Source organism: Cuculus canorus, chromosome 12, assembly GCF_017976375.1.
Source record: "Cuculus canorus isolate bCucCan1 chromosome 12, bCucCan1.pri, whole genome shotgun sequence".
NCBI lineage: Eukaryota > Metazoa > Chordata > Aves > Cuculiformes > Cuculidae > Cuculus > Cuculus canorus.
This window is the reverse complement of record NC_071412.1, coordinates 14025322-14043494: the sequence shown is the minus strand read 5'-3', so window position 1 is coordinate 14043494 and position 18173 is coordinate 14025322. Positions and strand designations below refer to the sequence as shown.

The 18173-nt window shown below is 36.7% G+C and overlaps 1 protein-coding gene across 3 annotated transcripts in view; it reads left to right on the top strand.

The window, feature by feature from the left end:
- Nucleotides 1-18173, top strand: part of DENND4A (DENN domain containing 4A) — a 54905-nt gene that overhangs the window by 13245 nt on the left and 23487 nt on the right. For all 3 annotated transcript variants that reach the window (XM_054077099.1, XM_054077100.1, XM_054077101.1), the window contains exons 3-13: nucleotides 991-1320; nucleotides 1925-2174; nucleotides 4300-4369; nucleotides 5900-6069; nucleotides 6766-7007; nucleotides 9230-9296; nucleotides 12613-12671; nucleotides 13343-13487; nucleotides 14058-14233; nucleotides 16423-16523; nucleotides 17946-18164. In XM_054077099.1, the coding sequence (XP_053933074.1) occupies nucleotides 1013-1320; nucleotides 1925-2174; nucleotides 4300-4369; nucleotides 5900-6069; nucleotides 6766-7007; nucleotides 9230-9296; nucleotides 12613-12671; nucleotides 13343-13487; nucleotides 14058-14233; nucleotides 16423-16523; nucleotides 17946-18164 (1807 nt within the window). In that variant the 5' untranslated portion in view covers nucleotides 991-1012. The remainder of the gene's footprint in view (nucleotides 1-990; nucleotides 1321-1924; nucleotides 2175-4299; nucleotides 4370-5899; nucleotides 6070-6765; nucleotides 7008-9229; nucleotides 9297-12612; nucleotides 12672-13342; nucleotides 13488-14057; nucleotides 14234-16422; nucleotides 16524-17945; nucleotides 18165-18173) is intronic.

Here is an 18173-nt window from a genome sequence, read left to right as displayed (position 1 = left end):
AAGTCGAGGACTCTCCAGCTTCCTATGCTCTGCAAGTGCGCAAGAAGCTGTGAGGGAGCACAGCCAGGAGACCTGACCCAAATTGGCAAAAGGCTATTCCATACCATATGACATCACGCTCAGTATATAAACTGGGGGGCGGGGGGGTTGTTTCTGGAGTGCTGGTTGCCACTCAGGAATGGGCTGGGCATCAGTCAGCAGCTTGTGAGATAAACAATTGCATTATGCATCTCTTATTTTGTATATTACATTATTACAATTATTATTATTTATTTATTTATTCCTTTGTATTAAACTGTCTTTATCTCAGCCCACAAGTTCTACTTTTTTCCCAGTTCTCCTCCCCATCCCACTGGGACGGTGGGGAGGAGGAGATGAATGAGCGTGCGGCTGCGTGGTGTTTAGTTGCTGGCAGGGTGAAACCCCAACACTGGTGTGAAATCCCGTAGGGTGGGATGGCTGCAAATATTACAGTTGTATCTGTAGAATAATAAAGACAGCCTTTGCGTATATGTTTAATATTCAGGAAGCAAATTAACTGCAGATTGTGCCTTAGAAGATCCTGTGTCATTGTTGAACAGAGGGTGGTAATAGGCTATATGCAAAATATGTGAGAATTATGTTGTGGCTCTGCTGTAAGGTTGAAGTAGTGAACTATTTGTAAAGCTTTGCACAGTATTTTGCTGTTACTGTTATTGTTAGTTCAGCTGCTCTAGTGTGTAAGTTAAGCCAAAGAGGCCACTTGGGTTTTCCATTCTAAGACTTAACAATTAACACTCATGCTTATGGCTCAGAATTCCAAATTGGAAAGATCATGATTAGACATGAAAAATATTCCATGATCTGATGATTAATCTCTCTTTCATATTCTTCTATTGTGCTTTCACTTATATTATTGCAAATTTTCTGGTTTTAAGAATAAACATAATTTTATAGTTTCTGGTATCTTATTTCATTCAAAAATACTGATATCTATTTCTTCCTTACCAGTTATAACATCTTGTAATGGAAGATGGAAGACAAGGGGGCCCGTGTTGCTGACTACTTTGTTGTCGCAGGATTAACTGATATTTCAAAACCACTGGAGGAAGAAATCCACTTCAATGATGCTTGCCATAAAATCGCTAAACCAAAAGAACCTGTTACAGATGTAACAGTAATTAATAAATCTCTGGGGGAGGAAGTTCCTCAGGGATATAAATGCATAGATGTTACTCCCTCAGGACTGTCTGCAGATCTCAATAACGGTAGTCTTGTAGGACCTCAAATATACCTTTGTTATCGCCGAGGAAGGAATAAGCCTCCACTTACTGATTTGGGGTGAGTGTTTTTTCTGTTCCAGTAGGTGAATTTGGCAGTTTTATTTGACTAATGAGCAAATAAAGAAGATCTGTTGGAATACCATACTTTTTAAAAGTAAGGCAAAACTGTAAACATTTGTTGACTTGGGCATGCTGTAACCCAGTATGGTAGGAAAAAGGCATGATGGCTGGATTTTACTGACAACTGTAATCCTTTGCATTTTGGAGTTTTCAAAGGCATTTAGAATTTTCAGTGTATGTATTTTGCTTGAGATAAGATGCTTAACCTATTTAATACAGAGTGAAAAGAAGTGGGTTGTATGACGTTATTAGGATCAGCCAATGAATCTTTAATAGAATTGAAAATAACACTATTTTGCAGCAAATAAAACACTTAGAAGCAATTATATGTGAGAAAAACCATTATAGTTTCATCATAAAGCTTTTCTATTAGAATGCAATTTGATACAATGTGACCTGAAGTTGGCAGTAAAAATGTTTTGATCAGAGATGACACAAGAGCTGTTGTTAAACCAGTCCTATTCAGTTATAATTCTTAGTATAGAATTAGTATTCAAAGTGTTAAAAATGTCTTCTGCTTTTGTTCATCCAATTTTAACTAGGGTTTTATATGATGGGAAAGAAAGAGTAAAGCAAGGCTGTGAAATAATTCAAACTACTCCATATGGTCGGCCTGCCAATATTAGTGGCAATGCCTCATCACAGAGGGTGTACATCACTTACCGAAGAGCATCAGAAAACATGACACAAAACACTCTGGCTGTTACGGATATATGTATAATTATACCAAGTAAAGGAGAAACCCCTCCACATACGTTCTGCAAGGTTGACAAGAATCTTAACAACAGTATGGTAAGGTTCAATATCTGGATTTTGAACACTTGCTGTTGAATGATGTAATGTTTGTGAAGTATTTGTGACAGCTCTCAAAGCACTTGGTGAAAAGTTTTGAAAGATAAATGAAATCTTGGCAGAATTGGAGGATTACATATCTTGGAGAAAGTCTTTTGGGAAGTCTTGGAGGAAATAGTCTTTTTAGTGCTGACTTCAAATGCTGACTTCAGCAGCTTTGGATTAGTCCTGGGAAGCTGTTGTATCACCATGTGTATAACTGGAGGTTTTACAGATGTGGCTGTTTCTGACACTGATTTTACTGCTGTGATGGGAATTCTGTTTCTAACAACTGCCTTCTGTTTTATTTTTGCTCTCCCTCGTTACCTACAATGCTATTTTAAAAGTGTCATTCTCCTCAGTTGTTTCACAGACTTCTTCTCTGAAGACAGTTGTGTGTGAGCGATGTTGGATGTTGTTGACTGTAAGCCTGTTTAAATGATTGCTACAGTTCCAGTCACTTGGAACTGCTAAAATACGCAAGCCTCACAGCACTTTGTTTTGCAGAACTTACCATTTAGATGTCTCCTGGTTGAAACTTCAGCCCTACATGCTGGCTTTTGTAGGGACATGGAATCATAGAATGGTTTAGATCGGAGGGACTTCAAAGCTCATCCAATTCCAACCCCCCTGCCATGGGCAGGGACACTTCCCACTGGACCAAGCTGCTGAAAGTCCCGTCCAACCTGGCCTTGAACACCTCCAGGGATGGGGCAGCCACACCTTCCCTGGGCAACCTGTGCCAGTGCCTTGCCACTCTCATCTTGAAGAATTTCTAATCTAAGTCTTCCCCCTTTCAATATAAAGCCATTCCCTTCCTCCTATCACTCCTTGCCCATGTAGAAAGTCCCTCCCCAGCTTTCTTGTAGCCCCCTTTAGGTATTGGAAGGCTGCTGTGAGGTCTCCTCTGAGCCTCCTCTTCTCCAGGCTGAACAACCCGAGCTCTCTCAGCCTGTCCTCGTAGCAGAGGTGCTCCAGCCTTCAGATGATTTTTGTAGCCTCCTCTGGATCCATTCTGACAGCTCTGTATCCTCCTTATGTTGGACATCACAGAGCTGGACACAGGACTGCAGATGGGGTCTCAAGAGAGGTTTTGTAAAAGTCAGCATGCAGATGAGCCTTCTGACCACATGTGTGGGTAGTATCATGCAGGTTGGTCATGGGAATTGATCAGGACTTGTCTTTAAATAAATGCCTGTAGACATTAACAAATTGATTTTTCAGTTCTACCAGTCCCTGTATTGACTGGGTTATGGGAGTACTGCCTTATGGAAATTGCTGTGTCTTTCTCCTGTTCCTAAAAGCTTTGTGTGCCCTCAAAGGATGCCAGTCTTTTTCATTCTGTGGCTTTCTATGTTCTTTATTCTCATGTCCAGAAATTGAGAACTTCAAAAGCATTTAAAAACATCTGCAATACCAGAAAGGAAATTGATGTTTAGAAGCTGTAAAAGCTATGATGTTATGCTGCAGCATTTAAGAGTATGAAATCACAGGTGAAATAAGGAATTTGGCTTCGTGTGATTAAAATAAAGATACTGTAACAAAAGAAAATAGTTAAATATAAACTTAAAGTAGTACACAAACGTAGTTAATAACAGAAACATTCCACTCTCTGTTTGTGTGTGTATATATATATATATATATAAAAGTGTGCATGTATGTGTTTGTCTGTCGATGCACAGATTAAAGCCAAAAGTTTTAACAAAATTGAGGAGTGTTTAAATATTTGTAGGGATGACAATTGTAATTGAAATTCTGTAGTTGTGTTAACAAATATTTTAGAGAAGAATTTATAGATGCGATGGTTTGGTCTGTAAACCAGCTCTGGTTTAGAGGTCAGGCTGAGGCCTGACGTGGGTTTATTAGCTCAGAGCGAACAGTACTTTTCTTTCACTTATCTGTTTGTGGTCATTGTCACACAGAGCAGTGAAGCAGGTCCACAATTCTTACATCTTAGTGCTCTATGGTTTTGTGTGTAGTTTATGATTCTTTGTATACAAGGAAGAGGAGATTTTTCTCCACTGTTTTCTGTTATGTCCTTTGTTATACTTCATTTCCTAATCCAATAATCTCTTTTGTTTTACAGTGGGGTTCAGCAGTATATTTATGTTATAAAAAATCTGTGGCAAAAACCAACACCATATCATATAAAGCTGGTATGTAACTACAGTTTTGCTTTTTTTATCTTCAATTCAGGATATAGAGGCTTACTTCTAATGTAGTACATTTTTTTTAATTGAACAATTATTTGACAAAGACACTGTCTTGGTATTATCCAAAAAGGGGTCTTTCCCTGAAGAAAATAATTTTAAAATAATGTTGTAAAATAAGCCTTATAATCATTACTATTTTGTTTTAAAATTTGCTTTTAATTGGGAGCTTAGCTATGTTTTGATAGGTTTCTACAAACCCATGTCTTTCCCACCTCTGTTTTTGTTGCCGATAACTGTCTGTTAAGAATGTGTGTGTATGCACAGAAGAAAATGCTACAAAAATTATTTGATGGATTTTTATGATCACTTTCTCTAAGAAACATTTTGAAGAATACTGCAGACATCCACACTGCCCTGAACATAAGTGGCATTGAGCTCCTTAAGTATTTTTGGATTATGTATCGTCTTGATGTTGTTTTATTTATAAGACAGAATTAGATTTGCTATGGCTCTGATGAAGTGTGTTGGGTTTTCTTATTTTATAAACCCTTGACTTTGCAAGTCATGAGGATGATTCAGACTGAAGCTTTAATTCACTTATATCGCTTTGAGATGCTGCTATCTGTAAACAACAGTTGTTTAGGACTAACTAAAAGGTGATCTATAAATTTGTAAATAAATAAGAATTTTAAAAGACCCCACGTCTGGTAGTAGCTTGCACAAAATTTGGTTCTTGGGAGGAACTCGCTGCCCTTCTTAATTACCAGGTTCTATTGCTTATGAATATTTCACCATATCTTAGAAAAGAATGTGTAGTGATTGTGTTCTCTAATGCAGAGAAATCCTAAATCCCTAATCATGCAATATTCATTCCCAGTTTGGAGCCCCCTGGCTTCGCAATAGGAAAGGATAGATCGCTACAGCTGTATGATGTAATTGAAGACCTGTATGTTAAGAGCTTCTGCTTTGGAACTTCATGTTTTACAGCTATATTTCAGATGAAGTGTAAACATGTCAGTCTGATGGCCAGTCAGCTGAGTCCTCAGATGTGATGGATCAGCAGAATTAATTGGTTTGATTCTATTGATATTACAGAAAAATAATCTAATATCAAACATCAGGTTTTGCTGGAAACTTGTTAGCCAGAACGAATTGCTTTCATAACTGAAAACATCAGTCTTATTTCTCAGTTATTCAGCTGACCATTTTTTCAGCTGTATTTTAAATCTTCACTCATACTAGTGATGAATGTGAACTATTATAACTGTTATAACGCAACCTGCAAACGGAAAAAGATAAATATGAGTGATTCCTAGAATAGTCAGTAGGTCTTCAGCGTTGTAGTCAGGTGATTTCTCCTTAGGCCTTGGAAGCATGCTGTGCCTGGTTATTTACAACTTCCCTTAACTCATCTTCTGGAGTTCATGTATGCTCATATATGATTTTTCTAGGCATGTGTTTACAGAATGAGCTGTTACAAATACATTTCTGCTGTTCCTTTCGTAACTGCCTCTTTGCAAATTGCCTTCATAGGTTTAATATGCAGATATCCTGAAGAAGATTATGAATCATTCCCATTACCAGAATCTGTGCCTCTTTTTTGTCTGCCTATGGGTGCAACAATTGAATGTTGGCCGTCTAACAGTAAATACCCTCTCCCAGTTTTTTCTACCTTTGTATTAACTGGAGCTTCTGCAGAAAAGGTACTTAGAAAGCTTTAAAAAAAAAAATCACTGTTCATAATTTAAGTTAGAAGATTTGGTTGTTCATCTTTTCAAGATGATGATAATTCATATTTTCACAGACACACTTGAATACATTTGTTTGGCCTTAATTCAAAGACTGCTTTAAAGAGTGACTTGCATTTATTTTGCTGCCGGACTGCTGATCATATAAACCTGTACTTTGCTTTCCAAGCATGTTAGCCTTTGAAACTACAGAGCTATAAAAATTCTGACTGCATATACATGCAAGTATACTTTTACTGCAAGCATGGAAACAACCTTGCGTGTATATACTTGTTCTAAAAAGTAAATTAGATGTCAGAGGAATATGGCTTTGAGTTGCTTATAAAGGACACCTAAAACAGCTTTAAAGGCAATTGTAAGGGTAATTCACTGTGGTTGTACTCTGTATAATCATTATTTTTCTCTCACTTAAATCGTTCCACAAATTACTTTTTCTCATATAACATTAAGTGTTTTAAATAAATAATAGACAGTCTGGATTTTCACAGCCATAAGAATATTCTGGAATAGATTGCTTCAAAAGATGGTGCATTAATGTAACTTTTCAAACAGTAACATAGGATTGGTTTTTCTTGCATGTTTGAGTTGTGTTAGATTGCTTTGAAGATTGAGGCAGATTTATGGACTTGAAATCAACTCTGCTGTTTGCAGGTATATGGTGCTGCTATCCAGTTTTATGAACTCTATCCTGAAGAGAATCTCACAGAGAAACAAAAGTCTCAGCTGGGATTAGCAGCTGCTGTTGAGGGCAAGTCAGATGCATGCAGAACAGTTCAAACGAATAAATGCATCTGTCTGCTCTCTCACTGGCCTTTCTTTGATGCTTTCAAGAAGTTTCTTACCTTTCTGTATCGCTACTCCATTTCTGGTCCACACGTTCTGCCCATTGAAAAGTAAGTGATTTCAAAAATTCCTAGCGGTAGCTTCAGTTGATGAGAGCTCTTTTTTTACTTCTGGGTTTCCTTATAATATCCTTTTGACTTTAGTAATCAAACATTAAATGTAATGGTTACACTAGATTAAACACTTTTATCCATTGATTTAATGTATCTTTACTTACTTCTGTAAAAGCTTAGGTTTTTATTTGTGATTTAAGTCCTGCAAAGGTATCTCTGAAAGCCTTTTTTCATTAGCTTTGCAGCCTTTATCTTGGTGATTAGGAGGAGCAAGGTTATAAATGCTTTCTTAATGTTATGTATATTAAGTTAAAGTGAAATATGTAGTTTTTCATGTTTTCAAATGCTCATTTTTTGTGTAATGAGATATAATAATGCAGAATAAATAATCAATTTTCTTCTTATGTAAGGGATTTCACACTTGAAAATGCAAAAGTCTTTACATCCAAGAAGTGGTTGATATCTGTAATTGATGTGTAATACTGTTTAACATTTCTAGGCTAACATAACTTTTTAATCCATCAGATTTCAAATGCAGTATTTACCTCCTTATTTTATTACTTATCAGTCTTTTCTGATTAAACTTCAGTATTAAGTTTGAGGAGACTGACTTTGTGAATTAAGCAGGTTTTGTGATTGTTTATCCACTTCATTGTTCCACTTCGTGTCTACTATACTTGTTTTAAAATTCTGATAGGGAATGAAAAGATTCTTATTCTAAACTGAGAACTATTTTTAGGTTTTGAGTTTTAGGAATGAATAAAATTAGAAGTAAATATAATAAATATTTTCTTAATTTTGATTTTACACATTCATTTGCTTATTCTGATTTTTCTGCTTTATAAACTGACTGATCAATTTACTGTGGATAATTTAAATATAGCTACACTGCCTTGCATGGAGCTAATATAGTATCTAGCCTAGTTTCTTTCACTATATTAATGATGATGAAAGTCATCTGTGCCATACATGCGTATTTGAATATTTTCAGTCAGCCCTGCTTCTGCAAGCAGCAGGCTTTTCCCTTGATGTTTGCTGCATGTTCCATATTTCTGCCACCAATTCATACACCGGTACTAAAGACAAAACCCCAAATCCTTTGTCAGCCTGGTTCCTTTCCTTCTCTTGTTGCCATGTGGCTGCACAGCCGTCGATGCTGACACAAGGGACGTCAGTTGAGGAGTGGAGAAGAGGAGAAACAAGACTGCTTCTGGTTAATACCAGTTATGGGATTATAGAACTGTAACAAAATTAAAGCCTAGTACAAGTACACAAAATTGAAAACACAGCATAAATGTTTTGGGAGGTTTTGCATACGTCTTATGGCTTAATATGCAGCTAGTTTGGAATATATATATGAAATATATGTTTGGATTCATAGCTTTATAAAACACGACTTCTATATAAATCAGTGCTTCTTTGTGGGTTTCTCTGAACTGCTTCAAAATTTGGTTGGTTGGTTGGTTGCTTCATAATAATGGTAAGAGTTAAAGAAATCACAGTGAAGGATGTGCTATAGCCTGCAGTTGGTGATTGATTACCTGTTTCTTATTGAGTTTCTACTGATTGCGTGTAGTTTCTTTTCGTGTGAAGTGTGTATTACATGGAATTCCTACTGGTTTTGAACTTTTAAGTTTAATGAATTTAGAAAAATATAAACTTTATCAAATTTTAAAAGCATTTTTCTGTATTTCTAGTATATAAAGAATATTTCACACTTCATCAGAAGTTTTACATAACATTTTGTATTTGGACGTGAAGGAAAAGGATGAACATAATGACTTGCCTTGATATTCGACTGAATACATTTTTGGCAAATAACTAGTGCTAGTCTTTGAGGAATCTTGCTGTTTCAAGGCAGTCTCATAAACTTGATCGTAAAATGCTATGGTGGTACTCAAACATCAGTATTTCTACTTTACAAACTTTTTTGTTTTTTACATAAAAGAGGCTCCTTGTAAATTTTTAGTCTCACAAACCAAGCTTGTGGTCTGAAAGATAATCTGGCCTGCTTTTTTGTCGTCACTTCTAGAAAAATAGGTTTTCAGGGTCAGAATATCCCTGTTGGAGTTGGGGGCTGTTTTTTTTCTCTCTAACTTCTGAATAAATATGTGCCACTTTTATATAATGTTTTTTCTTCCTGACCGTGATTTTTGTCTTGAGGTAAAGCAGTGTAAACTTATCCTTTCTACTGAATCAGTATTTTTCTTTTCCTCTAGGCACATTTCCCATTTCATGCATAAAGTTCCTTTTCCATCCCCTCAGAGGCCAAGAATTCTAGTTCAGGTAAGTGTAGATTTCTTCTTAATAGTTATGTCTTAAGTGAAGACAAAACAGCTGATGAACAAGTTAGTAAGTGGAAAGCATAGTTTTTACGTACAATTCATTTTGTTCAGCATTTTTTTTTCTAAATTCATTTTTACAGATTTCTCCCTGTTCTATTTCCAGTTTCGCTAATAACTTTAATGAGATATTACAAGATACTAGTTAGTGAACTTGAAACTTTTTTTTTAAAGTACATGGAAATTAATGAAAAACTATGCAAAGTCGGTATCTGGTTTGACTTTCATAGTAGCTTTTGAACTATTTTCTTCTTGCTACTGTATGAAGGCTGAGTGTACAATAAATAAAATTAAAGCCAGATGTGACGTGTGTTTCCATGATTACTCGTTTTCCCAAAGGGCTTCATGCTGTCCTCTACATAATGGATAACTCTTAGTGAAAACTGCAAGAGCCACGCACATTCGGCAAGGGCACACTTTTTCAAATAAGACTTATTCTGGCCTGCCTGCAAGACCTAACATTTTACTGTATGAGAGTGAAGTGGTAAAATTTCTAAAGTTAGGTTACTTGTTCTGTGAAATTTCCCCCATATCACTGTTGGTAGGAAATCGCTGTCTCAAACGCTTGACTTATTATTGAATCTTCAGTGTTTTTTTTCTCTTCTAATAGGCAAAATGCATAGAGAGGTGAGGAAATTCTGTTGCTAAGAAAAGACGTATCTGTTCTGGTTTTAATTACTCTACGAATCCTGTGATTTTGAACAAATTGTTACAATAATGGTGTTACTCTGATTACTACTTGTATAAAATAAAATACAGAGCACCCTGTGCAGTTTTCAGTATTAATGTAGTAGCCAGTGTGCTCGGGAAGCCTCTGAGTAAATACAGTCTTGGGTTATATCTTTGTAGAATATATTGAATTTTAAAAATCCTCCTTAATGCACTTGGATTTTCTAAAGAAGTTATATTTATTACTATTACTGAAAAGGGATTGAAGAACAGTTATATTGAAGCTGGGGAGAGGTTTGTGTTCATGTTCAATAAAATCTGTGTGATAGAGAACACTAAACAGACATTTACAAAGAACTATAATTGAGTTTAGGGAGAAACGTAATTTTTTCAGTCTGAATTTTGAGTAAGCTCTGTCAAAGTATCCATGGGTGCGGTGCGCATCCCAGAACAAAGTCTGAGGACCTAGATGTAAGCGATGTGAAGTTATACCTCTAACATCTTATTTTAAAAATGCTTGAGTGTTAAGATAGTACCACTGTAGTAGCTGATAGTACGGATGAGGAACACACTGCTTTTAAAGTAGTCAGGGTTAGTTGAAGCCTATGAATAAGCACATCTTTCAGTGTCTTTTGAGTCGGGTTTGATACAATCACGTGTGATTTCATTCAGTGCATTATGTAAGGCATTTTCCCAAAAGAGGTGTGGGAAATGCCTGTATTCTTGATCACAAGCTTTTAGGATTCCATTTCATCGAAGAAATAATAATTTCTCTCTGAAGCATGTTAATTTAAAACATGGTAGTTTTAAATGATTAGCAGAGCAGTGATTTAAATGATTAGCAGAGCAAATCCTTCTGAGTTGTGTTGCTATAGAATGTCTTGCAAGTGCCTATATGCTTTCCAAAAGTGAGACCGTGTATATTTTAGTGACTGCGTGTGCAGGTCTGGATGTGTAACCCATTCTTGGCTCCTCCTTAGCATCTGTTACAAATGAGAGAGAACGTGGCTTGTGTCTGACTTTTCAATTTCAAGGAAATTATAGCCCATTAGTAAAAATTCAAGAATGTTACAGATTACAGTTTACAGCTGCCATGGTTGATAGGTTGTTTCTGATCTGAAATCTGCTGGACTCTGTTCTCTGTCCTACATCCCCCTGTTAACACAGATGCTTCTATTCTAATGATGCATTCACAACCTGCAAACCCCAAGAGCATATGGAGTAATGCGTTTCCCCTTCTGAAGAATGGGGGCAGTAAGTGCCCTTTTTGCTGAAGGGAGATGTGCTCTTTGGATAAATGCTTGGTTGTGTTTATCTGCTTTTTCTGAAACGCAGAAGTCATAGGACATTAGGCTGATGTGTCCTTTCTGAGGGTGGTTTGTGAAGGTTACCTCAGGCTAAAAAAATGAGGTCTTTGAATTCTTTCACTGCATGAGCTAATGGTGGTAGTTGTCACAAGGTGACTTACTTGAAGACAAATCTAGCATGTAGAGCGGTGTGGCCATCCTCATTTGTCATTGAAGCTAAATGTATCATCAGCTTTCAAAAGCTCTGTTATGTGAAATATGCAGTAAATAAGCAGTATTGCACAGACTGTAGTTAACATTGGATGTTTTGTGTGTCTGTTCCGGCACAGTATTAGGTGACGTAGGGCTTCAGTATTTGTATCGCTAATTCATCTTGTCTTTCTTGTCTGACCATCTGCAGTGGGTCTGACGTATAAAGCATACTCAAAAGATGAAACGTTAATAGAAGTTTTCTGAACTTGCAGCTTAGTTGTCTGAGATACTGTGACTTTAGTGAGTTACTGTTTGTACTTGTATGTGCTTTTTTGTATGACAGATAGCAAAGGCATAACCACATAGTAGGGAGGATTAAGCTAACTGGTATCTTGTTACCTTGGATTTACTACAGCTGAAAACATCAGTTGAGCTTTGATAAATTGATTGTGTTTCTGTATTCTTGTACTCATCTAAATCCTATTCATGCTGCGTATATGAATGATTTCTCCTGAAGTCCTGTCAGTCACGCCAAAAATTGATAAGATCTTTGTATTGGATCTTCAGCTACTGCAAATTTTGAAGATTATATCAAAGCTTAACTCAGGCATTTCTGCCAGCTAAGAGCCTAATTCTCATGTCTTCTGAAGAAAATATTACTTTACATAAAGAACTGCCATCTTTCCCTTTCTTGTCTGTTATCCATCTCCTTCCCCCTAAATCCAAAAAGAATCCCCCTGCCCCAGAAAGCTGTGTATGAACTGTGAGTCTTCCCCTACCATACCGAACGCTTAACTTTTCAGCAGATAATATATTCATTTTTTCATTATTATTTAAATTCCTCTTTATGAATATACAATATATTCAGTTCTGATCAAGAAAGGAAGATCGTAGTTTGTGTGGTTTCTTGCTTTAGTAAGAGATACCAATGCATAGCATTGCACACTACTTCTTGCAGTACTATACAGCTGAAATATATGAAGTTCAGCCTAGTTTAGATTTAATATTTAGATGTTCTTTGCTATAATTGTGTAATTAAAAAAATGTCCCAAGTTCAGAATAAAAAGAATGTTTACTAAAATCTTTTCACAGCTATCTCCACATGATAACCTGATTCTTAGCCAACCTGTGTCATCACCCCTTCCACTGAGGCAAGTAGCAGTATCTTCTGTTTAATTGTGAAATGTCTTTCTGATTTACGTTGTGGAAAAGATTGGGTGCTTTAAGTTGTAATTGTGCCAATTAACTTACCTTGTCTGCTGCCTTTTGTAGATGGTGTACCTGAAGCTTTTTTATGTGGTTAGAACAGTACCCTGACAAGTGTACATTCTTGATGAACAGTATCTGTGCTTTTTCAAATAATCTTAGTGGCCCTTGAGGGAGAATGTAGATCGTTAGATCCTCTTTCTAGGACTTGGTACCTGGGTTCCCAAGGCACTGCAGCTTTTATATTGCAAGGTAGTTGAGGGAATTCTGCAACTGCCTTAACTTTCATGTCTCGGTGCAGGAGAGTGGTTAAATAAGTGTGTTGTCTCCTTGTAAATTCAAAAATTCAAAAAGAAAAATCACCGTGCGTGTGTCCTGAAAATGGTCTGGAAGGATTGAAAAGTGTCAAGGAATCATGGTTGTTATTGGGAAGTAACCACTCTCCACTGAACAGTGAAGTGTAGCAAACAGTCCCTCCCGCCATCTTCTCTAAAAGAAAGATTTGCAGATCTATGTTGATAAAATCCTACTCTAATGCCTTATTTTCTCCTTTGTTATTGAACATTTTTTTTTATGGTCCCTTGTGACTTACTGGTGTGTTTATGTTCTGTAACAGCGGCGGCAAGTTTTCTACACTACTTCAGAATCTAGGACCTGAAAATGCAGTAACCCTACTTGTATTTGCTGTGACGGAACATAAAATTCTCATCCATTCATTGCGACCTTCTGTTCTTACCAGTGTGACGGAGGCATTAGTCTCTGTAAGTAATGTTTTTTTTAATCATACACCTGTACGTGGAAAAAAGAATATTTTTTAGATAAAATCTAAAAGTACTGGTAGTGCTGTCAGCTTTAAAGGTTACTTAACCATAGATAAAAATAAAGATCATTAGATAGAAAAATTTGTGTTGCTAATGTCATCTCACAAAAAGGGAGAGTAACTGTGGTTGGGTTTTTTGGATGCAAGTATTGTAAATAAGCATGTTGTTTGTCATAGTAATGCACTAAATAATAGTTCCTGATTTTCCCAAATAGCACTGTATTCTCGTGCTGAATTTTAAATGTGTTTTCCCTACCTATTATCTAAGCAATTTTTGCTACCTCTGCCACACAGAGTGTTATACTGAAGAGCTTTTTCCTGCAAATTAAACAGATAGAATTTCAAAGAAATGAGTGCAATTTTAATTTAATAATCTGACTCTAGATTTGCAGTAATAATTATCTGCCATATTAAATAATTTTGAAGTGGCAGTTAGTGAAATGTGGTTTATACTTGCATAGTCTGTTATTATAGTTTTAACCTATGTTTTTGTCTCTGTATGCTTTCAAAGATGATCTTTCCCTTCCACTGGCCTTGCCCGTATATTCCTCTCTGTCCCTTGGCGCTGGCAGATGTTCTAAGTGCACCATGCCCATTCATAGTGGGAATTGATTCAAGATACTTTGATCTCTATGACCCTCCACCAGATGTTAGCTGTGTTGACCTAGATACCAATACAATTTCTCAGTAAGTATTTATTAACAGCTTTTCTTCCATGTTATATTTTTTTGCTTCCTGTTTTCAGAGACAAAAACTAGCTTTTTGGCAAAACTGGGGCGGGGGGGCAGCCACAACTTCTCTGGGCAACCTGTTCCAGTGCCTCACCACTCTCATGGTGAAAATATTCTTCCTTATGTCTAGTCTAAATCTGCCCCTCTCCAGTTTATAACCATTGCCCCTAGTCCTATCTCTACAAGCCTTTGTAAACAGTCCCTCACCAGCTTCCTTTTAGCTACCTTCAGGTACTATAAGGTCTCCTCTGAGTCTTCTCTTCTCCAGGCTGAACAACCCCACCTCTCTCAGCCTGTACTCGGAGGGAAGGTGCTCCAGCCCTCCGATCATCTTTGTAGCCTCCTCTGGACTTGTTCCAACAGCTCCATTTCCTTCTTATGTTGAGGATTCCAGAACTGGACACAATGCTCCAGATGAGGTCTCACAAGAGAGGAATAGAGGGGCAGAATCACTTCCCTCATCCTCCTGGCCACACGTCTTTTGATGCAGCCCAGGATACAGTTGGCCTTCTGGGCTGCAGGCACATATCTCTGCAGGGCAGCTTTCAATCACATCATCCCCCATCCTGTATTGAAATCGAGGATTGCCCCAACCCAGGTGTAGGGCCTTGCACTTGACTTTGAACCTCATGAGGTTCGCAATGGCCCACTTCTCCAGTCTGTCCAGGTCCCTCTGGATGACATCCCGTCCTTCTGGTGTGGCAAGTGCACCGCTCAACTTGGTGTCATCAGCACGCTTAGAATCATGACATCATTAACACACTGAGATAATAGTATTATAATATTTCTCCTTCAAAACTGTGCAGAGTAATATTTTTCTCTGTAATGCTAATGATCTAGTATCTAAATTACTAGGAAGGGACCGCAGTGCATTATTAAAATCAATGTGAAACAGTCCGTATTGTTATGATATTCAAGCCAAAGGATTATTTATTTCCTTGTGATAATGTGATACAAAAATAGAAGAGAAGGCTTCTAATTCAAGATTCTAAACCACCCAAAATTAATCAAACCCATATTTCAGAATTAAACTTTTATTTCAGTATGGTGTTTAATAATACTCAGTATACTAAACAGTTCTTAGCATAATTTCTCTAGGTCTTTGGTCAGTGTTCTTTTGTATCGTTCTCTTGTTGGTAGCAGTCTTTTCAACATTAGTATGCTTAACTAAAACTTTCTTTCTTCCTATATTTTCTTTTTTGTGGGTTTACTTTTGCTTTGGTAGTTGTTTGTGGTTTTAGAGAAGGTTGCATGTATTAAGATTTTATAAATATTAATTTTTGTTGATGATTTTAAACTTAACCAAGTTCATATAGCTCTTCTGCTCTGAAGTTTTTAGGAACTAGTTCAAGATGGGCTGCGATAACTTCGGTTTTGCTTTTATTACTTTTCATTTAAGAGGAACTGAACCCATTTGTGTAGTTCTTCTGATATTTGTCTAGTTAGCTACATATTCGTGAATGGAAAATAATTTATTTCCAATAATTTGTTTTCATCTATATCTAACCGATTTTCTATGCATTTTCTTAGAACAGATCAATTCTGTTTCATTATATGGAAATAAGCGTCAAACAGATGCTTACAGTTTGTGCCACTTTGTGACCGAGAGGGTCTGGAGGTTTGCTGGTGCCCTCTGTTGACAAAGAACGTTGTAGTTCTTCTTGTCATGATATTGGTATGGTTAAGTCCTACTCTATATGCACTAAAGACAAAGCAGTTATTGTATCAAATTGGTTTCAGGTTACTATGACCATTCTAGTCATTATCTCCAACCTAGTGTAAGTAATTACAGCTGAGAACATAACATGTGGTGGTTGCTTGTGCAGTGACAGGTGCTTAATACTATTAATCCGACTTTCATGAGTTCTAAGTGGATTGATTTCAATGCTAAAGCGTGCGGGTGCATGACCATCATCCTAAAAATATGGGGCATTGTTTGTATGGCTGTGATCAAATCTGCATATAACAAACCAAGTTTCACTTTGTTGGCTGGTTTTGAATCCTTCTCGGTCCTGTTTAATGGAACAAATTGTGTATGTTCTCCCATATCCCTGGTGGAACAGAAAAATTCTCTGAATACAGTAATATATACCCACATGTTCCAGTGCATACTCATGCTGTTGTTTGGTTTTTTTTCCCTTCCAGAACTGGAGATAAGAAAGCTATTGCATGGAAGATCTTACCAAAGAAACCTTGTAAAAATCTGATGAACACTTTAAATAATTTATATCAGCAACTGGCAGAATGTGAGTGGGAGAGTATATAGTAAGATTTACATTGGATATAGTGTGCCACATTAACAGATAAATATAGCTAATTAAATACGTTCTTATATCACCTGTTATACTAACCATGATGTTTTCATACAGTACAAGAAAATCTTTAAATCCACAGATTAGAACCCATGTAGGGGCTTTTATAGAGCTTTTATACGAAGGGAATCGTAAAGCTAAGAGTAGGCCAGGACCTAATAACGACCTTTGGTTTGTTCAAATCCTGCTCAAGTCTGCTAATGTTTTGACAATTGAGATAATTTTGTCATTTGCACTTCACCAGAAATTTTAAGATGGAAATAATAAATTGGCATAAATCAGAATGAAAAGGATGGTGTTGATCAACTCTGTGGTTGAGAAATAAGTACCTGGAAAACACATTGTCTGGCATCTTTGTAATTGTCACCTGGATTTAGGGCACTTTTTTTGTAAAAGCTGTTTATGCCTTCTTGGCTATTGAGGTCATTGGAATTTAATCTTGTCCCGATTAGGATGTACAGGAACACAGTTGTATTGGTGTGTGCTGCACAAGGAAAAAGTGATTGCAATTGTCTGTTGCTTCAAAATTTTCATATGCTTTACGTGAGGATTTCTTTAGAAAAATGTTTAAACCCTATGTTTTCTAAGTTCTTTAAAGATAGAGGGGTGCTGATCTTTAAGCCATTTACTCTATAATAAGAATTTAACCATGATATCAGTATAAGGTTGCTATAATTTTATTCTGTAGTAAGACCGTAATGAAACCATTCTTTCATCTTTTCGAGGCATTATTGGAATGTTACTCTGTGTGTGTAGCAGGGAAGTCTTAGCTGGAGTTCTAATGGCTTTAAAGTATTGACACAAGCATCTACTTTGAGAATAGAATTTTGCTAGGTATTTTGTAAAAATGCCTGCTTTGTGTTTGATGACTCCACTTTGCCAACAAGTGATGCTTGTCTGTGTGTATAGGTCCTTAATATCTATTCTCTGCTTTTTGGGAACGCTTTGAAATGAAAGGCAATATTTAAAAAACAGTAATACGCCTACGCCCTTTATGTAATAAATAAAATATGCTGCTTTAATCAGGTCTTGTATAAATTTTCATGTTTATACAAACAGCTTTTTTGAGGGCTTTTTAAAGCTCTGTCCATGCTGGCTCTCTCTGTTGCTGTATTAACCAATGTGCTGAAAAGGTGAATGTATCTTGTATTTGGTATTATCCAGAGATACGTGAGCTGTATAAGGTCAAGTTGAATCCGTTGTCCCTAGTCATGATTGAATTTAATCAAATGTATTTTAATCTGTTCCAAACTTAGCGGAGCTCAGTGAATCTGGTAGGATAAAGAGATTTTTTTTTTTACCAATATTGGAAAAAAAATATAATGCGAAACATTATAATGTTGTTTCTATTCACAGTGCAACAGAGACCAAGAGAAGATGCGTTAATGGAATTAGCGATGAATGACTACGATTTTAATTCTGGGAAGAAATTGCATCTGTTAGATTTGGAGATCCAAGAAGCATTCCTGTGTTTCATGGCCTCAATACTAAAAGGTTACAGGTCTTACCTCAGACCAATAACAGAGGCACCCTCTGAAACAGCCACAGATGCTAGTTCTCTCTTTGAACTACAAGGTGAAGAGC